The 20,909-nt window shown below is 42.7% G+C and overlaps 1 protein-coding gene across 3 annotated transcripts in view; it reads right to left on the bottom strand.

The window, feature by feature from the left end:
• The window catches only part of pxylp1 (2-phosphoxylose phosphatase 1), a 202,391-nt gene that overhangs the window by 91,829 nt on the left and 89,653 nt on the right, over positions 1-20,909 (bottom strand). The window contains exon 1 of one of the 3 annotated variants that reach the window (XM_073040930.1): positions 19,738-19,854. The exons of the other annotated variants lie outside the window; for them this stretch is intronic. Coding sequence (XP_072897031.1) covers positions 19,738-19,837 — 100 coding nt within the window. The 5' untranslated portion in view covers positions 19,838-19,854. Of the gene's footprint in view, positions 1-19,737; positions 19,855-20,909 lie in introns of those variants that run through there. 3 annotated transcript variants of the gene reach the window in all.

The following is a 20,909-nucleotide window of genomic DNA, read 5'->3' as shown; positions in this document are numbered from 1 at the left end:
AGTAGCCAACAATTCCATGTGTTTAAATGCTTAGATACTACTTGCAGCTGAATTTTACCAGTTCTTGAAACAATCCTCAAATCTCTGCAATTTGTATAAAACCCACTGATGTTCCTAGAAACTTCAGTTATTCTTCTTTCTATCCAATTTTTTGTCAGAATTTAATTCCATTCTCTCAGTGAGCCTGTGTCACCTTATCAGAAGTTTCCACTTCCCACTTCAGTACTCCCAATGTCTTCCTTTATCCTCATTCAAGATAATGATCTAACAATTCATTATGACAGATATTTGAAACCATTTTCCAAAATCTACCACAACTCCTTTCTCTCCCTCCCTCCCTCCCAGAACAAGAAATTACCTTGTTTGCCCTTATTTTTTATGCCACCACCCTCCATGAATAACAGATCAACCCCTGCATTTCTGCCACGTGGAGTGATGTCACCAACAAGCACCAAGAAAGGTATTGCCTCTTCACTTAATGCATCTGTTCCACTTCCCAGGGCATTTAAGCTCAGGAGACCTATCTTCAAACATGCCCCAGAACTTCTGTTCACCTGCCACTGTAACCCCTTGACCCAATGCCAATTTGCATACTGATTGCTGTCTCAGATTGTTTGAATGAATGTCAGAGAACAATTTCACATTCTAATGATGTGGAACTCACCAATGTGCAATCCCTGTTTAACTGCAAATCTTTCCTCCTCTTTTTTCTACTGGTTTGGAGGTGCCAATTCCTATGGTTAAAGTTAAGGTGGAGGAACGCTTTGTTCAGATCTACGCCCTTACAAATAGGATGGTCTAGACCAGTATTCTCAGTGTACGAACCAAATGAGGGCACCACTGTTCCTCCTTCTTTGACTGAAATCTCCAAATTCAACAGGTTGAAACGTTTCATCAAAAGTGGCATCAGACCTGTGCGAGCAGATCTTCATCAATGCCTTGCACACCCTGAATACCACCCGAAAGAGAATGGCTGACCTCAGTGTTGGTTGCACCAGTGATCTTCAGTTTTTTTTAAACTGGTAGGGTTATGCATCCATACTGTGGAAGGAGTAATACTGAAGGAAGACATTGAAATGGGAACCCTATTCAAATCGCTTGCCCCCTACTCTTCTCCCACTATCCTCAGTCAGTAACCCATGTGCAAACGTACATCCCAAGAACCACTATATCTTGCCACTTGTGCAGGAGGAACAGTCTGTGATGGTGCCCTCGCCTACTTCAAACACAGAGAATACTGGTCTAGACCATTTTAGCTGTAATGGAATAGGACTGAACAAAGAGTTCCTCCATCTTTGTTTTAACCACAGGAGTTGGCACCTCCAAGCTAGGAGGAAAAAGAAATGGAAAGATTTGCAGTTACATGGGAATATGCACTTTGTTGAGTTACACAGTATTAGAATGTGAAACATGTTCCTTAGCTTCAGGGAGTTTTAGATATAGTGCAATAAGCTTAAAGGAACTTATTAACCCTAACTACTAGACTCTGTTCTTATTTCTTGCTAATTATGTTGTGATAGGTACAAGGTTTCATGCAACAACTTCAATCCAAACATCAGCAGACTATCCATCACCTGAATAGAGGACTATAAAGATATGAGTATCACCCACACTTGAGCAGGGGTTGCTGAATGTTGGACTAATGACCAGCTACTTTGCTTTGTTATCTCCATCCACTTGGGCTAAAGTGGCAACAAGAGACACATTGCTGCAGAAAATCAATAATCAAAGTATTCAAAGACTCTGGATAAATAGATCTCTCAAGACTAAGCCTTACTTCCAATGTGATGAAACCCAACCAGCAGGAGCCAGAGCATCTGAACTGTCTTGAAATCCACCACAGTTAGCTGGCTGAACATAAGAAATAGGTGTAGGAGTCGGCCATCTGCCCCATCAAGCCTGCTCTACCATTCAATAAGATCATGGCTGATCTGGCCATGGACTCATCTCCACCTACCTGCTTGTTCCCCATAACCCTTAATTCCCCTACTATGCAAAAATCTATCCAACCCTGTCTTAAATATATTTACTGACGTAGCCTCCGTGCTTCTTTGGGCACGGAATTCTACAGATTCACCACTCTCTAAGAAAAGCAGTTCCTCCTCATCTCTATCCAAATTTGAGGATATGTCCCCTAGTCTCATTTACCATTGGAAACAACTTTCCTGCCTCTATCTTATCTTTTTCGTAATTTTATGTTTCTATAAGATCTCCTCTCATTCTTCTGAATTCCAGCAAGTACAGTCTCAGGAGACTCAATTTCTCTTCATAGTCTAACCCCCTCATCTCTGCAATGAACCTGGTTAACCTCCTCTGCACCGCCTCCAAAGCCAGTACATCCTTCCTCAAGTAAGGAGACCAGAACTGCACACAGTACTCCAAGTGCAGCCTTACCGGCACCCTGTACAGTTGCAGCATAACCTCCCTGCTCTTAAATTCAATTCCTCTGGCAATGAAGGCCAACATCCATTTGCCTTCTTGATATCCTGCGGCACCTGCAAACCAACCTTTTGTGATTCATGCACCAGCACTCCCAAGTCCCTCTGCACAGCAGCATGCTGCAATTTTTTACAATTTAAATAATAATCTACTTTTTCATTTTTCCTTCCAAAGTGGATGACCTCGCATTTAACAACATTGTACTCCATCTGGTCAGACCCTTGCCCACTCACTTAACCTATCTATATCTCTCTGCAGGCTCTCTGTATCTTCTGCACAATTTGCTTTTTCACTCAATTTAGCATCATCAGCAAACTTAGGTACAGTATACTAAAGTCAGTTTCCTCTTCCAGATCTTTTATGTCTATCGTGAACAGTTGTGGGCCCAGCACCAACCCCTGTAGCACATTGCTCACCACTGATTGCCAACCAGAGTAACACCCATATATCTCAACTCTCTACTTTCTATTAGTTAACTAATCCTCTATCCATGCTAATAGATTATCCCCAACTCTACATCCTTATCTTATGGATAAGTCTTTTATGGGCACCTTATCAAACACCTTCTGGAAATCCAAGTAAATAACATCCATTTCTTCCCTTCTATCTACTGCATTTGTTATATCCTCAAAGAACTCCTGTATGTTTGTCAAACAGGACCTGCCTTTGCTAAATAGGCTAAATAGACCTGTGTCTACCTGATGGATCCATTTCTTTCCAGCTGCCTCACTATATCTTCTTTATTGATAGCTTCAAGGATAGTAATCCAGAGATTACTATCTTTTTGGTTCTGCTTTTTAATTTAGTCTCTAGCTGCTCTAATTCCCTCAGCAGGAAGTCTTTCCTTGCTGGCTGTGAGGAAACCTTTGGCTTCACCAACAATAGTAGGACCCTTGACAACACTGATGTACAGAGAAATCTTCAGATCCAAGTCCGTAGCTCTCTGCAACTGGTCACACAAGTTGATGGGATGGTAAATAAGGCATTATTAGTCAAGAAAATTAGTTTGAGAGTTAGTGAGTTATGTTGCAGCTTTATAAAACTTTGATTAGAATGTATCTGAAATATTGCATTTGATTCTAATCATTGCATTACAGGAAAGAGGTGGAGGCTGTGGAGAGGGGCAGAAGAGGTTTACCAGGTTGTTTCCTGGTTTAGAGTGCATGTGCTGCAATGAGAGGTTGGACAAAATAGAATTGTTTTCTTTGGAGTGGTGGAGGTCAAGGGGAGACTGATGGACATCTATAAAATCATGAGAGGCATAGATAGAGTAGACAGCTGGCATCTTCTACAGCTGAAAAATCTAATACTGAAGATCATGCATTTAAGGTGGCAGAAAAACAATGTTCAAAGTAGATGTACTGGACATCTTTTTAAACCAGAAAATGCACTGGCGGAGGTGGTAGAAAGGATAGATACTGCAGAGACATTTTAAAGCTCTTAGATAACCACTAGAATATGCAGAAAATTGAAGGATATGGATCACTAGCAAGCAGAAGGGATTAGCTGTCATTAGCTTAATTACCACATGGAACAGAGGGTCTGTTCCTGTGCTGTACTTTTTAATCTTCAATGTTCTACCAACAGTACTGATTTGATGACATTACCAAAAGTTAATAGGTTGGAAACTAGGAAGTTCTTGGACAAGAAACACCCTGAAAGGAAAAAAGGAAATAGATCTATAGGTATCTAAAAGCTGAAGTCCAGCAAAAAAACTCGTTCTGACAGTATGCATGATAAGTGGAAGGAGCTCTGGTGATCCAGCATCCAGCCAACAAACACAACATAGATTCTTCAGTGCTGTCAAGATCATATCATTCATCTGCGAAAGAAAAGCATGCATAATCATAATCAGCTTAAAAGGAAGGAGGTGCATGATTCTATAATCTCTCCTACCAACCATAAACAAAGTCATGACTTGGAGCCTTTGCAAACAAGATTATTTTTTCTCCGGTCCCACTGAAGGGTCTTGACCCAAAACATCGACTGTCTTCTTTTCCATAGATGCTGCCTAACCTGCTGAGTTCCTCCAGCATATTTTGTGTACAAAATGAGCACAGCACTCTTCAACCTTCATCATGTTGGCTTAAGAACTACAATCAATTCAAGACCTGCCATTACAGATTCTACAGATTCCCTTGTGGTCCTCGTCTTAAGCATCCAGAAAACAACGGCACTTTTCAAGGTCAGTGTGATAGCCAAGGCTTTCCAAAATAATGATTTCCTGATATTTCAAGGAAGCCTAACATCTGCCATCTGCCTTGTTCTAACATTAGAACAAATCGGTGAGCTATCAGCCTCAACTAATCCCGTCTCTTATGAGGTTCTAAGTATCAGCCGCTCATCTCCACTCCCATCTCAGCTTCTAAACAAGTAGCATCACTGCTGATCACAGGTCACAATAACCTCTCAGTCCATACCATAAATAAGTCCTTCACTCAAGCAGATGAGAAAGCAGGCAAGGTTTCTCATGGTGTTCCTGCTCATACATTTCTCTGTCTTGGCCTCAGCCTCCTCAATGATTCTTTCCTCTTCCCTTACTTTTACTGGCAAGTGCCAGAACACATGAAGGTCTCAGAAGCCAAGAATCCACTTTAAGTTACTTGAATTGAGGAGGTCAACTTATTAAAAATCTATGAATTGCTTCCACTCACATACTCAGACACAGTCCAACACGTTGCAGATTAATGTGTAACTTATACCTTCACCAAATTCATACACACCCAGGCACTCACCCACTTTTATATTTCCTTTTTTGAATAATCTACTTTTATTTTTATTCAAGATTTAAAACAGACTGGTGTTAAGGACATTAGAGTTAGTAACAGATTCCATTGCAGCATTAGAATACAGCTAGGATAAAGGGAATGAGACAAAATATTCTGGGATAAAAGTAGGAGATAGAACATAAAACATAGAACAGTACAGTGTAGTACACACCTTTGACACGCAATGCTGTGCCAACATTTTAACCTACTCCAAGGTCAATCTAATCCATCCCTCCCATACAGTTCTCCATTTTACTTTCTTCCATTTGCTTCCACTCACACGCTCACTTATATAAAAATAAAAAGGGAGGTCTTACTCAATGTTAAGGGCACATAGGAAAAAGAAAAAGAAGTTATTTTGTAAAACAACAGGAAGAACAAAAGCTGTCAATTATAAATTAGGTCTACAATTGTCTGAAAAAGTTTCAAGTATATTGAAGATTTTTGGTACTAAATTCTCCTTCACTGCATCTTTAATCCAGCAATAATGGAGACTGAGTTGAATTAAGTTCTGCAACAGCTGTGGCTACAGAAATATAGGAAATATATAATTAAAATCTGATGATATTTGAGATGAGAAACTTTGGTTATAAGTGATTAAGGAAACTTACTAAAACAGTGAAAGCTAAGAAAAAAAATTCAATCATGACAACAACTATAAGTTGAGCAAAAAACACACAAAAATATCGAAGGAACGCAGCAAGTCAGGCAGCATCTATGCAGAGGAATAAAAAGTCAACATTTCAGAGCAAGACCCTTTTCCCACTTCCTATTGTCAGTGAGTTAGTGTCAAAAACACGGTAGCTCGAGATCTTCGGCGAGGAGGCTGAGGGAGGAGACTACGCCAGGCACAATTGGAGAGGGTGAAGACATGACCGCTAAGCTGGTTCCATGTGCTAAGTGCATGATGTGGGAGGTCAGGGACACTGATGGTGCCCCCGGCTGCTACAGCTGTGGAAAGTGTGTCCAGATTCAGCTTCTGAAGGAGCATGTTGCAGCACTGAAGAAAGAACTAGATGACCTCAGGTTCATCCACGAAAACAAGAGTTTTCTGGACAGGACCTACAGTGAGGTCGTTACACCGAGGATACCAGAAGAGAGAAAGGGGGCGACAATGAGGAAGGAAAGGATGCTTGAAGTACAGGAGACCCCAGGGGATGTACCTCTCGTAAACAGGTTCACCCTCTTGGAAGCTGTCAGGACAGAAGATACTGCCAGTCTGAGAGGCGGACAGGTCTGCGAGCCAAAAATTGGTGCAGAAGCAGAGCCGAGGAGTCAGACATCAGGAAGAGCCACGTTAGTAGAGGACTCCATAGTAAGAGGTACGGAAAGGGGTTTCTGCGGCAACAGGCGAGATTTAAGGATGGTGGGTTGCCTCCCTGGTGCTAGGATCCAGGACATCACGGACCGATTGCAGGGAATCCTCAAGGGTGAAGGTGAACAGACGGAAGTGGTAGTGCATGTTGGCATAAATGACATCAGGAAGAAAAGGAAGGACATTCTGCAGTGGGACTTCAGAGAACTCGGAAGAAGGTTGAAAAGCAGGACTTCCAGGGTGGTTATCTCTGGTTTACTTCCAGTTCCTCATGCTGGAGAGGGCAGGAACAGGGAGATAATGGATCTGAATGTGTGACTAAGGAACTGGTGCAGGAAGCAAGGATTTACATTCTTGGATCACTGGGATCTGTTTTGGGGTAGGGATGAATTGTACAAAAGGGACAGGTTGCACCTTAATGGGCGGGGGACCAGCATTCTGGCAGACAGGTTTGCCACTGCAACACGGATGTGTTTAAACTAAGTAGTGGGGGGGAGGGGATGAACTGGAAATATAAGGATGGAGTTAAAGGGAAAGTGAAAATAAGAAAAGTTAAAAAGAACAACAGAATCAAAGGAGTAGAAAGCTCAAAAAGAGATCATACAGTATGGCCAAGTGAAATAGGAATTGATATGAAAGGAGAGGGGAGTAATGAATTAAAAGTATTATATATGAATGCATGAAGTATAAGGAATAAAGTAGATGAGCTTGAGACTCAGTTGGAAATTGGCAAGTACGATGTTGTGGGAATAACAGAGACATGGCTTCAAGCGGACAGGGCCTGGGAAATGAATATTCAAGGATATACATCTTATCGAAAGGACAGACTGACTGGCAGAGGGGGAGGGGTGGCTCTGTTGGTGAGGAATGATATTCAGTCCCTTGTGAGGCGGGACATAGAATCAGGGGATGTAGAGTCAGTATGGATAGAACTGAGAAATTCTAAGGGTAGAAAGACCCTAATGGGAGTTATCTACAGGCTCCCAAACAGCAGTCTGGATGTAGGGTGTAAGTTGAACGAAGAGTTAAAATTGGCATGTCGCGAAGGTAATGATACAGTTGTCATCGGGGATTTCAATATGCAGGTAGACTGGGAGAATCAGAATGGTACTGGACCCCAAGAAAGGGAGTTTGTGGAGTGCCTCCGAGATGGATTCTTAGAACAGCTTGTACTGGAGCCTACCAGGGAGAAGGCAATTCTAGATTTAGTGTTGTGCAATGAACCGGATTTGATCAGGGACCTCGAGGTAAAGGAACCATTAGGAGGTAGTGACCATAATATGATATGTTTTAACCTACAATTTGAGAAGGAGAAGGGAAAATCGGATGTGTCAGTATTACAGTTGAACAAAGGGAACTATGGAGCTATGAGGGAGGAGCTGGCCAAAGTTCAATGGAACGATACCCTAGCAGGGAAGACAGTGGAACAACAATGGCAGGTATTTCTGGGAATAATGCAGAAGGTGCAATATCAGTTCATTCCAAAGAGGAAGAAAGATCCTAAGGGAAGTAAGGGGTAGCCGTGACTGACGAGGGAAGTAAAGGGCAGTATAAAAATAAAAGAGAAGAAGTATAGCATGGCAAAGATGAGCGGGAAACTGGAGGACTGGGAAGCTTTTAAAGAGCGACAGAAGATAACAAGAAACGCAATACGCCAAGAAAAAATGAGGTACAAAGGTAAACTAGCCAAGAATATAAAGGAGGATAGCAAAAGCTTCTTTAGGTATGTGAATAGCAAAAAAATAGTTAAGACCAAAATTGGGCCATTGAAGACAGAAACGGTGAATTTATTATGGGGAACAAGGAAATGGCAGACGAGTTGAACAGGTACTTTGGATCTGTCTTCACTAGGGAAGACACAAACAATCTCCCAGATATAATAGTGCCAAAGGAACTAGGGTAAAGGATGAACTGAAGGAAATTTATATTAGGCAAGAAACGGTGTTGGACAGACTGTTGAGTCTGAAGGCTGATAAGTCCCCGGGACCTGATGGTCTGCATCCCAGGGTACTTAAAGAGGTGGCTCTAGAAATCATGGATGCATTGGTAATCATTTTCCAATGTTCTATAGATTCAGGAACAGTTCCTGCTGATTGGAGGGTGGCTAATGTCGTCCCACTTTTCAAGAAAGGAGGGAGAAAGAAAACAGGGAATTATAGACCAGTTAGCCTGACATCAGTGGTGGGAAAGATGCTGGAGTCAATTATAAAAGAGGAAATTATGGCACATTTGGATAGCAGTAGAAGGATCAGTCCGAGTCAGCATGGATTTATGAAGTGAAAATCATGCTTGACTAATCTTCTGGAGTTTTTTTGAGGATGTAACTATAAAAATGGACAAGGGAGAGCCAGTGGATGTAGTGTACCTGGACTTCCAGAAAGCTTTTGATAAAGTCCCACATAGGAGATTAGTGGGCAAAATTAGGGCACATGGCATTGGGGGCAGAGTACTGACATGGATTGAAAATTGGCTGGCTGACAGGAAACAAAGAGTAGCGATTAACGGGTCCCTTTTGGAATGGCAGGCTGTGACCAGTGGGGTACCGCAAGGTTCGGTGCTGGGACCGCAGCTGTTTACAATATACATTAATGATTTAGATGAAGGGATTAAAAGTAACATTAGCAAATTTGCTGATGACACAAAGTTGGGTGGCAGTGTGAAATGTCAGGAGGATGTTATGAGAATGCAGGGTGACTTGGACAGGTTGGGTGAGTGGGCAAATGTATGGCAGATGCAGTTTAATGTGGATAAGTGTGAGGTTATCCACTTTGGTGGTAAGAACAGGAAGGCAGATTACTATCTAAATGGAGTCAAGTTAGGAAAAGGGGAAGTACAACGAGATCTAGGTGTTCTTGTACATCAGTCAATGAAAGCAAGCATGCAGGTACAGCAGGCAGTGAAGAAAGCTAATGGCATGCTGGCTTTTATAACAAGAGGAATTGAGTATAGGAGTAAAGAGGTCCTTCTGCAGCTGTACAGGGCCCTGGTGAGACCTCACCTGGAGTATTGTGTGCAGTTTTGGTCTCCAAATTTGAGGAAAGACATTCTTGCTATTGAGGGGGTGCAGCGTAGGTTCACAAGGTTAATTCCCGGAATGGCAGGACTGTCATATGTTGAAAGATTGGAGCGACTGGGCTTGTATACACTGGAATTTAGAAGGATGAGAGGGGATCTGATTGAGACATATAAGATTATTAAGGGATTGGACACACTGGAGGCAGGAAGCATGTTCCCGCTGATGGGTGAGTCCAGAACTAGAGGCCACAGTTTAAGAATAAGGGGTAGGCCATTTAGAACAGAGATGCGGAAAAACTTTTTCACCCAGAGAGTGGTGGATATGTGGAATGCTCTGCCCCAGAAGGCAGTGGAGGCCAAGTCTCTGGATACATTCAAGAGGATAGAGCTCTTGTAGATAGCGGGATCAAGGGATGTGGGGAGAGGGCAGGAACGGGGTACTGATTGTGTGTGATCAGCCATGATCACAGTGAATGGTGGTGCTGACTAGAAGGGCTGAATGGCCTACTCCTGCACCTATTATCTATTGTCTATTGTCTAGCTCAGCAATCAATATTCTTCAGAGATAGAAATCTGATGGCCTCGCCCAAACTTGCTTCTGTGTGACTCCAGCTTCAGAGTCATGTTATTACTTCTTAACTGTATGTGAAATAATTGGCAAGGCACTCAGTTGAAAGGTAACTAGGAAATGAGAATCAATTCTGATCTGGCAGCACAATCACATGCTATGTCCAACCAACGCTGTCCAACCATAGAAAACATTGAACATAAAAAACCTACAGCACAATACAGGCCCATTCCGTGCCCTCACCACTCTCTGCACAAAAAGCTTGTCCCTAATGTCTCCTTCGCACTTACTTCCAAGCACCTTAAAACTGTGCCCTCTCATGAACTCAAAGTACACTGCAGATGCTGTGGTCAAATCAACACATACAAACAAGCTGGATGAACTCAGCAGGTCACGCAGCATCCGTTGAAATGAGCAGTCAACATTTCAGGCCGAGACATGAGTCCTGACAAAGGATCTCGGCCTGAAGCGTCGACTGCTCATTTCAATGGATGCTGCCCGACCTGCTGAGTTCATCCAGCTTGTTTGTACGTGTAGATGTGCCCTCTCATGTTCGCCATTTCAGCCCTGGGAAAAAGCCTCTGACTATCCACATGATCAATCAAACCTATACACTTATCCAATGTAGTTATTGTATTTCTCCATAGACATTGCCTGACCCGCTGAATATTCCAGCATTTTAATTTTTGTTGTGGTCAACAATATGGCACTTAATGGTATAAGATATCTCAATGGCACAATGATTCTATTTAAGCATCATAAATAAAAAGCACACTTTCTGGTGAAGGAGGATTTAAAACTGATTTTAGATCAGTGCAGAAAAAAAATTGTGGTTCATTTACTTATTCTTGTGTTTCAATTGAAACAAACTGGTCTCATAGATGTCTGGTGCATTTTTGCCAGCCAATAAATTTTGAGTGATGCAAGGAATGATGCAATGTTGGAATAAATTCAATTCAGCTTCTGAATACTCTGAGAGATTGTATAATGGATTAACCTGGAGGTCCTGGCTAATGAGTTCACCACCCAAAATGCCAGCCAAGAAATGCAAGTTTATTAAATAAATAGATCTGAAATGAAAAAGTTCTTGTCAGCAGCTGTAACTTGGAAACTACAGTATTGTTGTAGCAAGTAATACAATGCCCTTCAGTTAAGGTAATTTGTTTTCCATACTCACTCCAACTACTTTACACTCAAGACCTGCAGCAATGTAACTGACTTTCAACTGCCTTCTGACCTAACTTAACAAGCTACTTGAGTTCAAGTGCAATTCAAGACAGGCAGAAGATAGTTTTTCGAGACCACCCATAAATGAATAAGAAATAAAGCTTAACAGCAATGTGAATCAACTTCCACCACAAGGCCATGTTTTCAATGTGTTCCTGTTTGAATCAGTTATGTCCATCTTCCAAGATAAAATTTGTTAGTCTTTTGCATTGGCTTGGCCAGCTGTGGGAGGATGAATAAATTTAGGGGTGTACAAGAACACAAAGTTGGAGTAATGGAATTAACTCAGAGATTTACAGGACCTGAGGAGATTACAAAAGCAGGGAGGAGTGTAGGAAGTGGTAAAATGCTTCCCACTTCTTCAGGTCAATCTAATCGAACTTCATGGCCAATGACCCCACTCTCAAAAACCACCCCCTTCACCAAATCACTAGTATCAGCAATTGTATATTTTATTATTGTTAACTTCTCCCAGGTCAAACCTTAAATTATTAACTGAATGCATTAACATGGTTCATAAATCTAAACATGGAGAAAATGGGAAGAATTTCACTTGTATGAAGTCATGAAAGAAAATTGTCTAGCATGCCTGCCATGCCATTATATGGCACAGGTAATAACATCTGTAAATAGGCAACATCATTGGATAAAATACCACGCAATCAAATATAATCCCAATGAATGTCTGTATTATATCCAACTTGAATTGAAACTCTTCTGGATGGGGTGTGTTGGCAACAAAATCATAATTTCCTTAGGATTTCTAAGACACATTGCCAGATCAACTTATCAATAAAATTGAACTTAAAAGTATTACCTTTTAGCATGTTAATGCAAATCCCCATCTATCCACCCAATAATCAAAAACCTGAAATGTAATATTGACCAACTACTTCCAGGTCAAACAAAATCTTCCTACACAATTTAGAAGCTACTTTTCATAACTGACCAGCAGATGGCAATAGTCACATTCTTGATCATCCAAAAGATACAAACTTATTTACTCTATTTTTATTCCTAAATACAATTAAAGTGATCCTAAAATCTATTCATCTTATCCATACTCTAATTATTGAATATACTTAATTTATTCCTCAAACCAGTTTCAGCAAAATTAAAAATCTTATTGTCACTGCAGCTTAATTGATTTCCAAACTGGCCATTGCTCCTCACTTATTTCTACATAATTCAAGCAATGGCACAAAATGCAAATATCATTAGTACAGAGCAAAGCAAATACAATATTAAAACAACAGAGAGGAGCTACAGCATTTATCAGTCTTCAAAAGAGTGTTTTGAAGAGCAATTGGGAAAACATGGGCTTTCCAGAGTCAAAAAGCAACGAGGCAATATATAAAGGAAATAAGACTGTCAATAGTGTAGAGCTAAAACTAAACATTAAACTAAGATAGAGAACAATCAGTTCTGAATTCAAACAAATGAAAGCCAAATTTATTGGGAAACTCCTTACACAACAATGATCGATATAATTCCATGATCAAAAGAGTTCTAAGCAGACTTGTGAATGTGGAAACCCTGAGAATGATCAAGAAGCAAGTAGTTGGTGTCAAGTCAAACTTGAGTTTCTGGAAGGTATTGGGCCCTGGAGGCAAAAGAAAATAATATTTAAAAGGAAGAGCAAGAATTCACTGGCAGACCGGATGGAACCTACTGCCTGAAGGCTGTTTCTGCCCAGAACATTTGGGTGGACCCCGCAGCGACACAGCGGCAGTCCGAGAGCAGCGTCACGATCCGCGGTAAGATGCCGAACTTCAAATAATTGTTGAGACTGCTTCATGGAAAAGAGCACTGCTGTCACTGCGTTTGGGTTAACTCCGCCACCGGAATCACGCGCAGGCACTTCTTGAAAACGGCGCGAGGCTTAAGAAGAGCTCGCGAACCTTCGAGCGAGTTCGCCCAGTTTGGAACTATAATGGCCGGAGGCCATAATGATCCAGTAGAGAAACGGAGCTGCAGGTCCAAAATCATCTACGAAGTCCGAGAGGCAGCCAGTTTTTCACCTAATGCTAATGCTAATACCTTACGACTAATGCCTAATGACTTATGACTAACCTTGACTAGACTAATGGCTGACTTATGACTGATTATTTACGACTACTGACTAATAACTAAGAACTATCAACTGCCGCACTTGCGAAAAATAAAAGGAAAAATAAAGAAAGTTGTTTGGTCATTGAGTGGAATCCGGTTAAAACCTTCGGGTAGGCGTATTCAGTCCCTTTCAAGTGAGGAAGCTGCACGTGTTCAAAGAGAACAAGAACTCTGACTTGACAGTGAAAAACTGGTTGACAGTGAAAAAACTGGTTTACAGTGAAAATACTGCTTGACAGTGGAAAAAACTGTTTGACCGGGAAACTGGAGGACCAGGAAACAGAAATCTGGGAGCTTTGAGCTGGAACAGCAAAGGCAATGACCTGGAATCCTGAAAAAGGAAGAAAATCAAGTGAAGATGAAACAACATCAAAACATCATTAAAAAGTTGTACTTACCCTTTCACCTGTGAACAGCCTGCAGAGGGAATCAAACATGGCTGATCAAGCTATTGGGAAATCAGTTGAACAACTCAAGGTAAAGCGGACTACAGCAAAAAGATTATTTTCTCACCAGGACCTATGAAGACATGTCTGAAGAGGAGCTCAGAGTCAGTTTCAGTAAACTCACAATAGAAGCCGAGAAAGTCATGGAAGCCAATGATGATGCGGAGGCCGGACTCACTGCAGAACGGGAGGCGGAGCTGAACACAGAGGAGGTAGCTGTGTTAACTGAACAGCAAAAAGCCGACCTGGCAAAGTCGGCAAATGAGTGTGTTGAAACTAAAGGAGGTCAGAAGCTTAATCCAGGAGACTCCTTGGACCAACTTCGTAAATGTTGAGTTGTTCACAGCACCACAGGCAGCAGAGGATGAATGTGAAAAAGTCGCTGCTGTACAACCCGATGGCAACCAGGAGACGTATGACTTCATGCTTAACCACCTGCAAGGACTGGTAAAGACAGCGAAGGAGGTGCACGGTCAGTGGGAACGATGGATCCCACCAGGGAATCGGAAGGACCTTCAGAGTCACCTAAAGGGGCTCGAACTCCAAGTCCCCAAGTTGGTTTCCAAGAAGGCCCACTTCATACAGGCAAGGAGAAAGGAGGATGCTGAAAGACCTACACCGACGGCGTTGGGCTTTTCCTCCAATTTTCCCACGTCACCCATCAGATTGAAACTGACGGCCCTTCCCAAGTTTACTGGCAGCAAACGTGATTTTCACAGGTGGAGAAAGGACTGGGAAGCACTCCAGAGGCAAGGAGAGCCAACCGGTTCAAGAGAGGTGAAAAAGGTTCAACTACTGGACAGTCTTGATGACAAAATCAGGAGAGACCTTCACCTCACTACTTATAACACTGCAGATGACATCTTCCGAGTTCTAGAAAACTGCTATGGAAATCGAACGTGCATTGCTATTGAAATAGTGGAAGAGTTACAGAAAATGCCAGCTGTCAGAAATCATCAGCCACGGAAAATAGTGGAATTAATTCAAACTGTGGAGAAGGCACTTCGAGACCTGAGTGACCTTGGAGACACGGGTGCGATCAAAAATCCACTGGTGATGAGATCAATTGAAAGTAAACTTCCAGAAACTCTTAAAAAGGAATGGCTGGTCTATGTCACTGACAGGGGAAATGCTGTGGCCCCAGATAATTGGTTTGACAGTCTCTTGGAATTCCTCAAAGGGCAAGAGAGCATATATGAGCAGCTCAAGCAACTGAGGGATGAAGAGCCGAGTAGGAGAGAAACCAGGGCTGAGCCAAGACAGGCCAGAACCAAGTCTACCAAGTCGGCAACGACCATGCAGGATGTGTAGTCTGCGGTGATTGGAAGCACAAAAGGAAGCTCTACTTTCACAAACAGTTTCGAGCGCTAAAGCTACCAGAGAAAAAGGCTGCAGTAAGAAAGCTGGGGGCATGCAAGAGGTGTCTCGAGGTTCATGATGACAGTTCATACTGCAAACCCGCCTGTCTGTGTAAAAACCAAGACTGCAGGGATGAGCATCCTCCTGAGCATCATTACTATCTGTGCCCCAATGCTGAAATAAAGAAAAGCAACACAGGTCAGGAAAAGAGCAGTTTCGGTCCAGAGGAAGATAAAGGCAGGAAGAAATATACAGAGGATCAAGAGGAGTTCTTCAGCAATCTTTCACCAGAATTGGCCAAACAATGTCACAATGTATTTTCAAACACTGCATCCAGAGGCTTCAGCACTGTGAAAGATAAACCGGGCCTTCTGCTGGAAAGTGGATTGCAAGATTTGCCAGTGATTATGATGCTTCTCGAGGTCACAGCTAATGCTGGACAAAAAATCGGGATGTTAATTGACTTGGCTTCAGACACCAATTATATAACCCACAAGGCTGCAAGCAGACTGAACCTTAGAAGTGAGAAAATCATTCTCGTCGTCCATGGAGTTGGGGGGGGGGGGGGCGGGGGGATGAAGGTTCAGTTGGAGACAAAGCGTTACCTTCTAAAAATCAGAGTAAACATTCCCAAGGGCACTCTCAAATCACAACAATTGGTTTGTTATGGACTAGACAGCATTGCAAATGTCCACAAACATGGGACACCAAAGCAACTGCAGAAATTCTTCCCGGACATACCACTTGATGAACTTGTGAGACCCAGAGAAATAAATTTACCCATAAGCCATAGAGAAGGTCATCTAGCACCTCAGAGAATCAGAGCTGTTGGAGACCGCGTGCTGTGGGATGGACCACTGGGGAAGACGTTCGGAGGAGCACATCCTGATCTCTTTGAGGAGCTGTCTGTGTCGGCCCACATGTCCAAGACACATTTTGCAAGGTCAATGAGAGCGGCTGCTGTGAAGTATGAGGAGATCACCAGCAGAGTCTCAGAGCAACTTCCACCAAACAGACAGGATGGCATCAAGCTCCAGGAGTCAGGTACTTCAACCACCAACCAGGATATCCTAGAGTGGTGGAAGTGGGATAGTATTGGCGCAGCATTCGAGCCAAAATGAGGGGGTTGCTGCTGCGGAAACTGCCAGCCGGGCGGCAAAGGAATGACTCTTGCTGAAGAGAGGGAACTTGAAGTTGTAAGAAGAGGCCTCATTTATGTCACAGGTAACCACCACAGCAAGGAACTACATTGGCACGCCAGATATCCTTGGTTAGAAGATCCAGCTTCCTTGCCAAATAATAAAAGAACAGTTGAGGCTGCATTTCTCAGGACAGAAAAGCAACTAGCGAAAGAACCCGAGTGGAAAGCTGCCTACACTGCTCAAGTGCATGAGGTGGTCGATCGAAGGGCTGCAATGAATTTGTCCAAAGACACGGTCATCAACTGGAACGGGCCAGTCTGATACGTGAGTCACCTTATTGCTCCGAACCTGCACTCGGTCACGATCCCAGTGAGACTCGTGTGGAACAGCCGTCAAATGTTCAGAGGCGTGAGCTTGAACGACCTGTTAAAGAAAGGTCCAGATGTCCTCAACCAGATTCGATCTGTCCTACTCAGATTTATGGGTGGAGTGTATGCTGCTCTGGGTGACATAAAAAAGATGTACAATTTGGTTTGGTTGGAAGACCAAGAAATGCACCTGCACAGATTCCTCTGGCGAGACTCCGAGGACGAGGAGCTGGGGGAATATGCAATCACAAGAGTGAACATCGGAGACAAATCAGCAGGGTGCATTGCGCAGCTAGCAATGCGCGAAACTGCTAACCTCCCTCCTTTCACCCACCTCAAAGAGGAGCAGCAGGAGGTGCTCCAACACGACAGCCACGTTGATGACATTCTCACATCCCACAACAACCTTGACCAGCTGAAATCCATCACAGCAAATGTGGAGCAGATCCTGAAGGCCGGAGGTTTCAAGCTCAAGCCTTGGGTCTTTTCTGGGCAAAGTGGGAGGAAAGAGTGCATTGACAAGCTGAAGAAGTCCAAGGCAGGAACCATGGTCTTGCCAAACCAAATGTGCAATGCTGACAACAAGGCACTTGGCTTGGGCTATATAGTAGAAGAGGACAAGCTCCATGTCATGATTGCAATCAATCTCGAAGAGAAAGAAAAAAATGAGACTTGGCCAAGGCCTTCTACAAGAGCAGATCAGAGACCAGATGCCAAACCCCCTGACACAAGGAGAACTGTTCAGCCAGTATCAGAGCTGTATGACCCAGCTGGCCTGGTAACTTCTGCTAAGCAGAAGGGAGCTATTCTGGTACGAAGGGCATTCCAAAAGGCAAAGGGCGAAAGGTATCCAGTCAAAGACACATGGGACATAGCACTCTCAGATGGCCTCAGGGAGGATGCAATTAAGCTCTTCGAGGAGTACGTTCAACTTGGTAAGGTAAAGTTCACCAGGGCACTGACTCCCCCAAGCTTCTCTGAGGAACCCTGGGCAATCACGTTCTCTGATGGAAGCGAGCACGCCTGTGGAGCAATGAGGTACCTAAGGTGGAACTCAGACCAGGGCTCGATCGTCAGGCTGGTGGAGTCTAAAGCCAAATTAACTCCCCCTGGATCACAAAGGTGATGCTGTCAAAGCAGAGATGTGTGGAGCAGTGTTTGCCTCACGCCTGAGAAAGTACTTTGAGCTGCATAGCCGAATCCAAGTTGGAAAGTGGCATACTGCCCAGAGGAGCGTCACTGTTGGGGACATCATTTGGTTATGCAACCAAAATGCACTGAGAGGACATTTCAAGCTTGGCAGAGTCGTCAAGACTAATCCAGACAGCAAAGGCATCCAATCTCTGATAGGAAAAAAGACAGGATTCCAAGCCACCATCCTTCACAGGGACATCAGGCGGCTGGTTGTCTTACTACCTGTTGAGGAACAGATGGCAAGAGAAGTTAACAATATGTCGTAAGAACACCGAACTGGGACCACCAAGTTTGCCTTTGAAGCTGGCGATCTCCCCAGTTTGTCCATGGGAAGATCGAGTGGGAGGTGTCAAGTCAAACTTGAGTTTCTGGAAGGTATTGGGCCCTGAATGCAAAAGAAAATAATATTTAAAAGGAAGAGCAAGAATTCACTGGCAGACCAGATGGAACCTACTGCCTGAAGGCTGTTTCTGCCCAGAACATTTGGGTGGACCCCGCAGCTTCACAGCGGCAGTCCGAGAGCAGCGTCACGATCTGCGGTAAGATGCCGAACTTTAAATAATTGTTGAGACTGCTTCATGGAAAAGAGCACTGCTGTCACTGCGTTTGGGTTAACTCCGCCACCGGAATCACGCGCAGGCACTTCTTGAAAACGGCGCGAGGCTTAAGAAGAGCTCGCGAACCTTCGAGAGAGTTCGCCCAGTTTGGAACTATAATGGCCGGAGGCCATAATGGTCCAGTAGAGAAACGGAGCTGCAGGTCCAAAATCATCTACAAAGTCTGAGAGGCAGCCAGTTTTTCACCTAATGCTAATGCTAACGCTAATGCTAATACCTTACGACTAATGCCTAATGACTTATGACTAACCTTGACTAGACTAATGGCTGACTTATGACTGATTATTTACGACTACTGACTAATAACTAAGAACTATCAACTGCCGCACTTGCGAAAAATAAAAGGAAAAATAAAGAAGGAAAGTTGTTTGGTCATTGAGTGGAATCCGGTTAAAACCTTCAGGTAGGCGTATTCAGTCCCTTTCAAGTGGGGAAGCTGCACGTGTTCAAAGAGAACAAGAACTCCGACTTGACAGTTGGTCAACAGATTCAATGAGAAGAAAATCACCTGGATTCTGCAATAGGTGCACAATCTACTCTCCTGTGTGACGAACCAGAAATTATCACTCAACATACAATAACCTAGGAATTTTGCATAGAACCAATATATTATGAGAAGAATGTTAAATTAGAAGTTTGATCACTATTCACTGCGCAAACAACACACACTCCCTCCACATCGCAAGTCTCACTCAACCGCTGAATCTTTCTCACCTATCACCCTACTTCCCCACCACCTCCATGTTACACCACTGTAACTTACCCATTTTCCACTTCCAAATCCTTAATGAAAAAACAGGTTAATTCTAAAGGAAACCCTTGCCCAAAACCTACATTGACACCCCACACACTGTTGTTTTAAGAGGCTATTTGAAACTCAGAACACCTTCTGACCAATGTAAAACACTATCTCACTACTGTGTAAGGCGACATTGATCTCTACCAATGGCAGTAAGAAACCAAAGGTTCTAACCTATATACTAATATTTTTTTAAAAATCACAGAAATATATTTTAATCAATTTTAAATCTTTGCATAAAATCTAGCTGTAATTATTGAAACTGTTCCTGCTTTTAATTATCTTGCAATCATTCTGATCCAAGTCAGCTGCAACTTAATGCTCTGCATTCAGTTGTTAAGTTGGATCAGAGTGGATCTCACACGCACCTGCTCTTGGAACATTTCTGCTCCCTGGTTTCTCCTGGACTCTCCAGCGTGGGTTTCCCACTCGCCTTTCTCTAGCTCTCCTATCTCCAGCTGGTCTCATGCTGACTCCTCTGCGCGTTGAAGCTGCTGCGCAAAAATACAAACATGCTGCATGAAAGCAACTGGAACTTGCAAGTCACTGCTATTGAAAAAGGGCCAATATGCTACTGACTCATGGAATGAGGATTGAGTGCTCATACACAATTATATTTTACAGATATTTCTTTCATCCTTTTTGTTGCTTCTCTCCTGTCCCAGAAAACTAATACTTCCCTTCCCCCGCTCCAAAAATATATGTGGATACATACTTATCTTTGACAACAAAGTCAAAATAATCCCTTGCCATCCTTCCCTTTCAAAGGGACACAGAGGGATCCAAAATCCATTGGCACCCACATTCACAGTATGAAGGAATATTTTATGAAGTACAGTAGTGCTTAATAATTTCGTCGGGTGTATTTCATGACATCTGATGAATACTATTTGACTTTGTCTCATTATCCAACTCCCTTGCATCCTTCAAGGCATAAAAATTAGCAGCATGTCCATTTAATGTTTAAAAAATACAATTAATTTCCTCCAGCAAAATACCATTTTTCCTATGTAGCAAGCAATCTTCTGGAGGAACTCAACAAGTCAAGCATCATCTGTGGGAGGAAAGGGATTGTCAATGTTCGGTTGAAACCTCAGATATATTGCTCGACCTGCTGAATTCCTCCAGCAGATTGTTACTCCACATTTCAACATCAGCACTCTCTGGTGTCTTCATTTTGCCCATTCTGGGAGTATTGATCTGATTGTTTAAAATAATTTCATGGAATAATTTTCTTTTGATAATGGTTCACATCCTAAAAACATTCACTGAAATCCAAACAGTGCACAGTTGTGCTTCAGCTTTTTATTGAAATAACCTAATCTTACAAAAACACAGTCCCCACTACAACATACTTACAAAATAACCTAATCTTACAAAAACACAGTCCCCACTATAACATACTTACAGAAGAATTAAAATTACAATATTTTCAAACAATGATTTTCTTTAAAAACTGCAAATCTCTACCCAGTTCTAATGACTTTCACATACTTTATACATTCCTTTTTTCCCTTCACCCCTCCTAAACTATCTAAAT

The sequence above is a fragment of the Hemitrygon akajei genome, chromosome 3, assembly GCF_048418815.1.
Source record: "Hemitrygon akajei chromosome 3, sHemAka1.3, whole genome shotgun sequence".
Taxonomy (NCBI): Eukaryota; Metazoa; Chordata; class Chondrichthyes; order Myliobatiformes; family Dasyatidae; genus Hemitrygon; species Hemitrygon akajei.
This window is presented reverse-complemented; position numbering and strand designations above follow the sequence as displayed.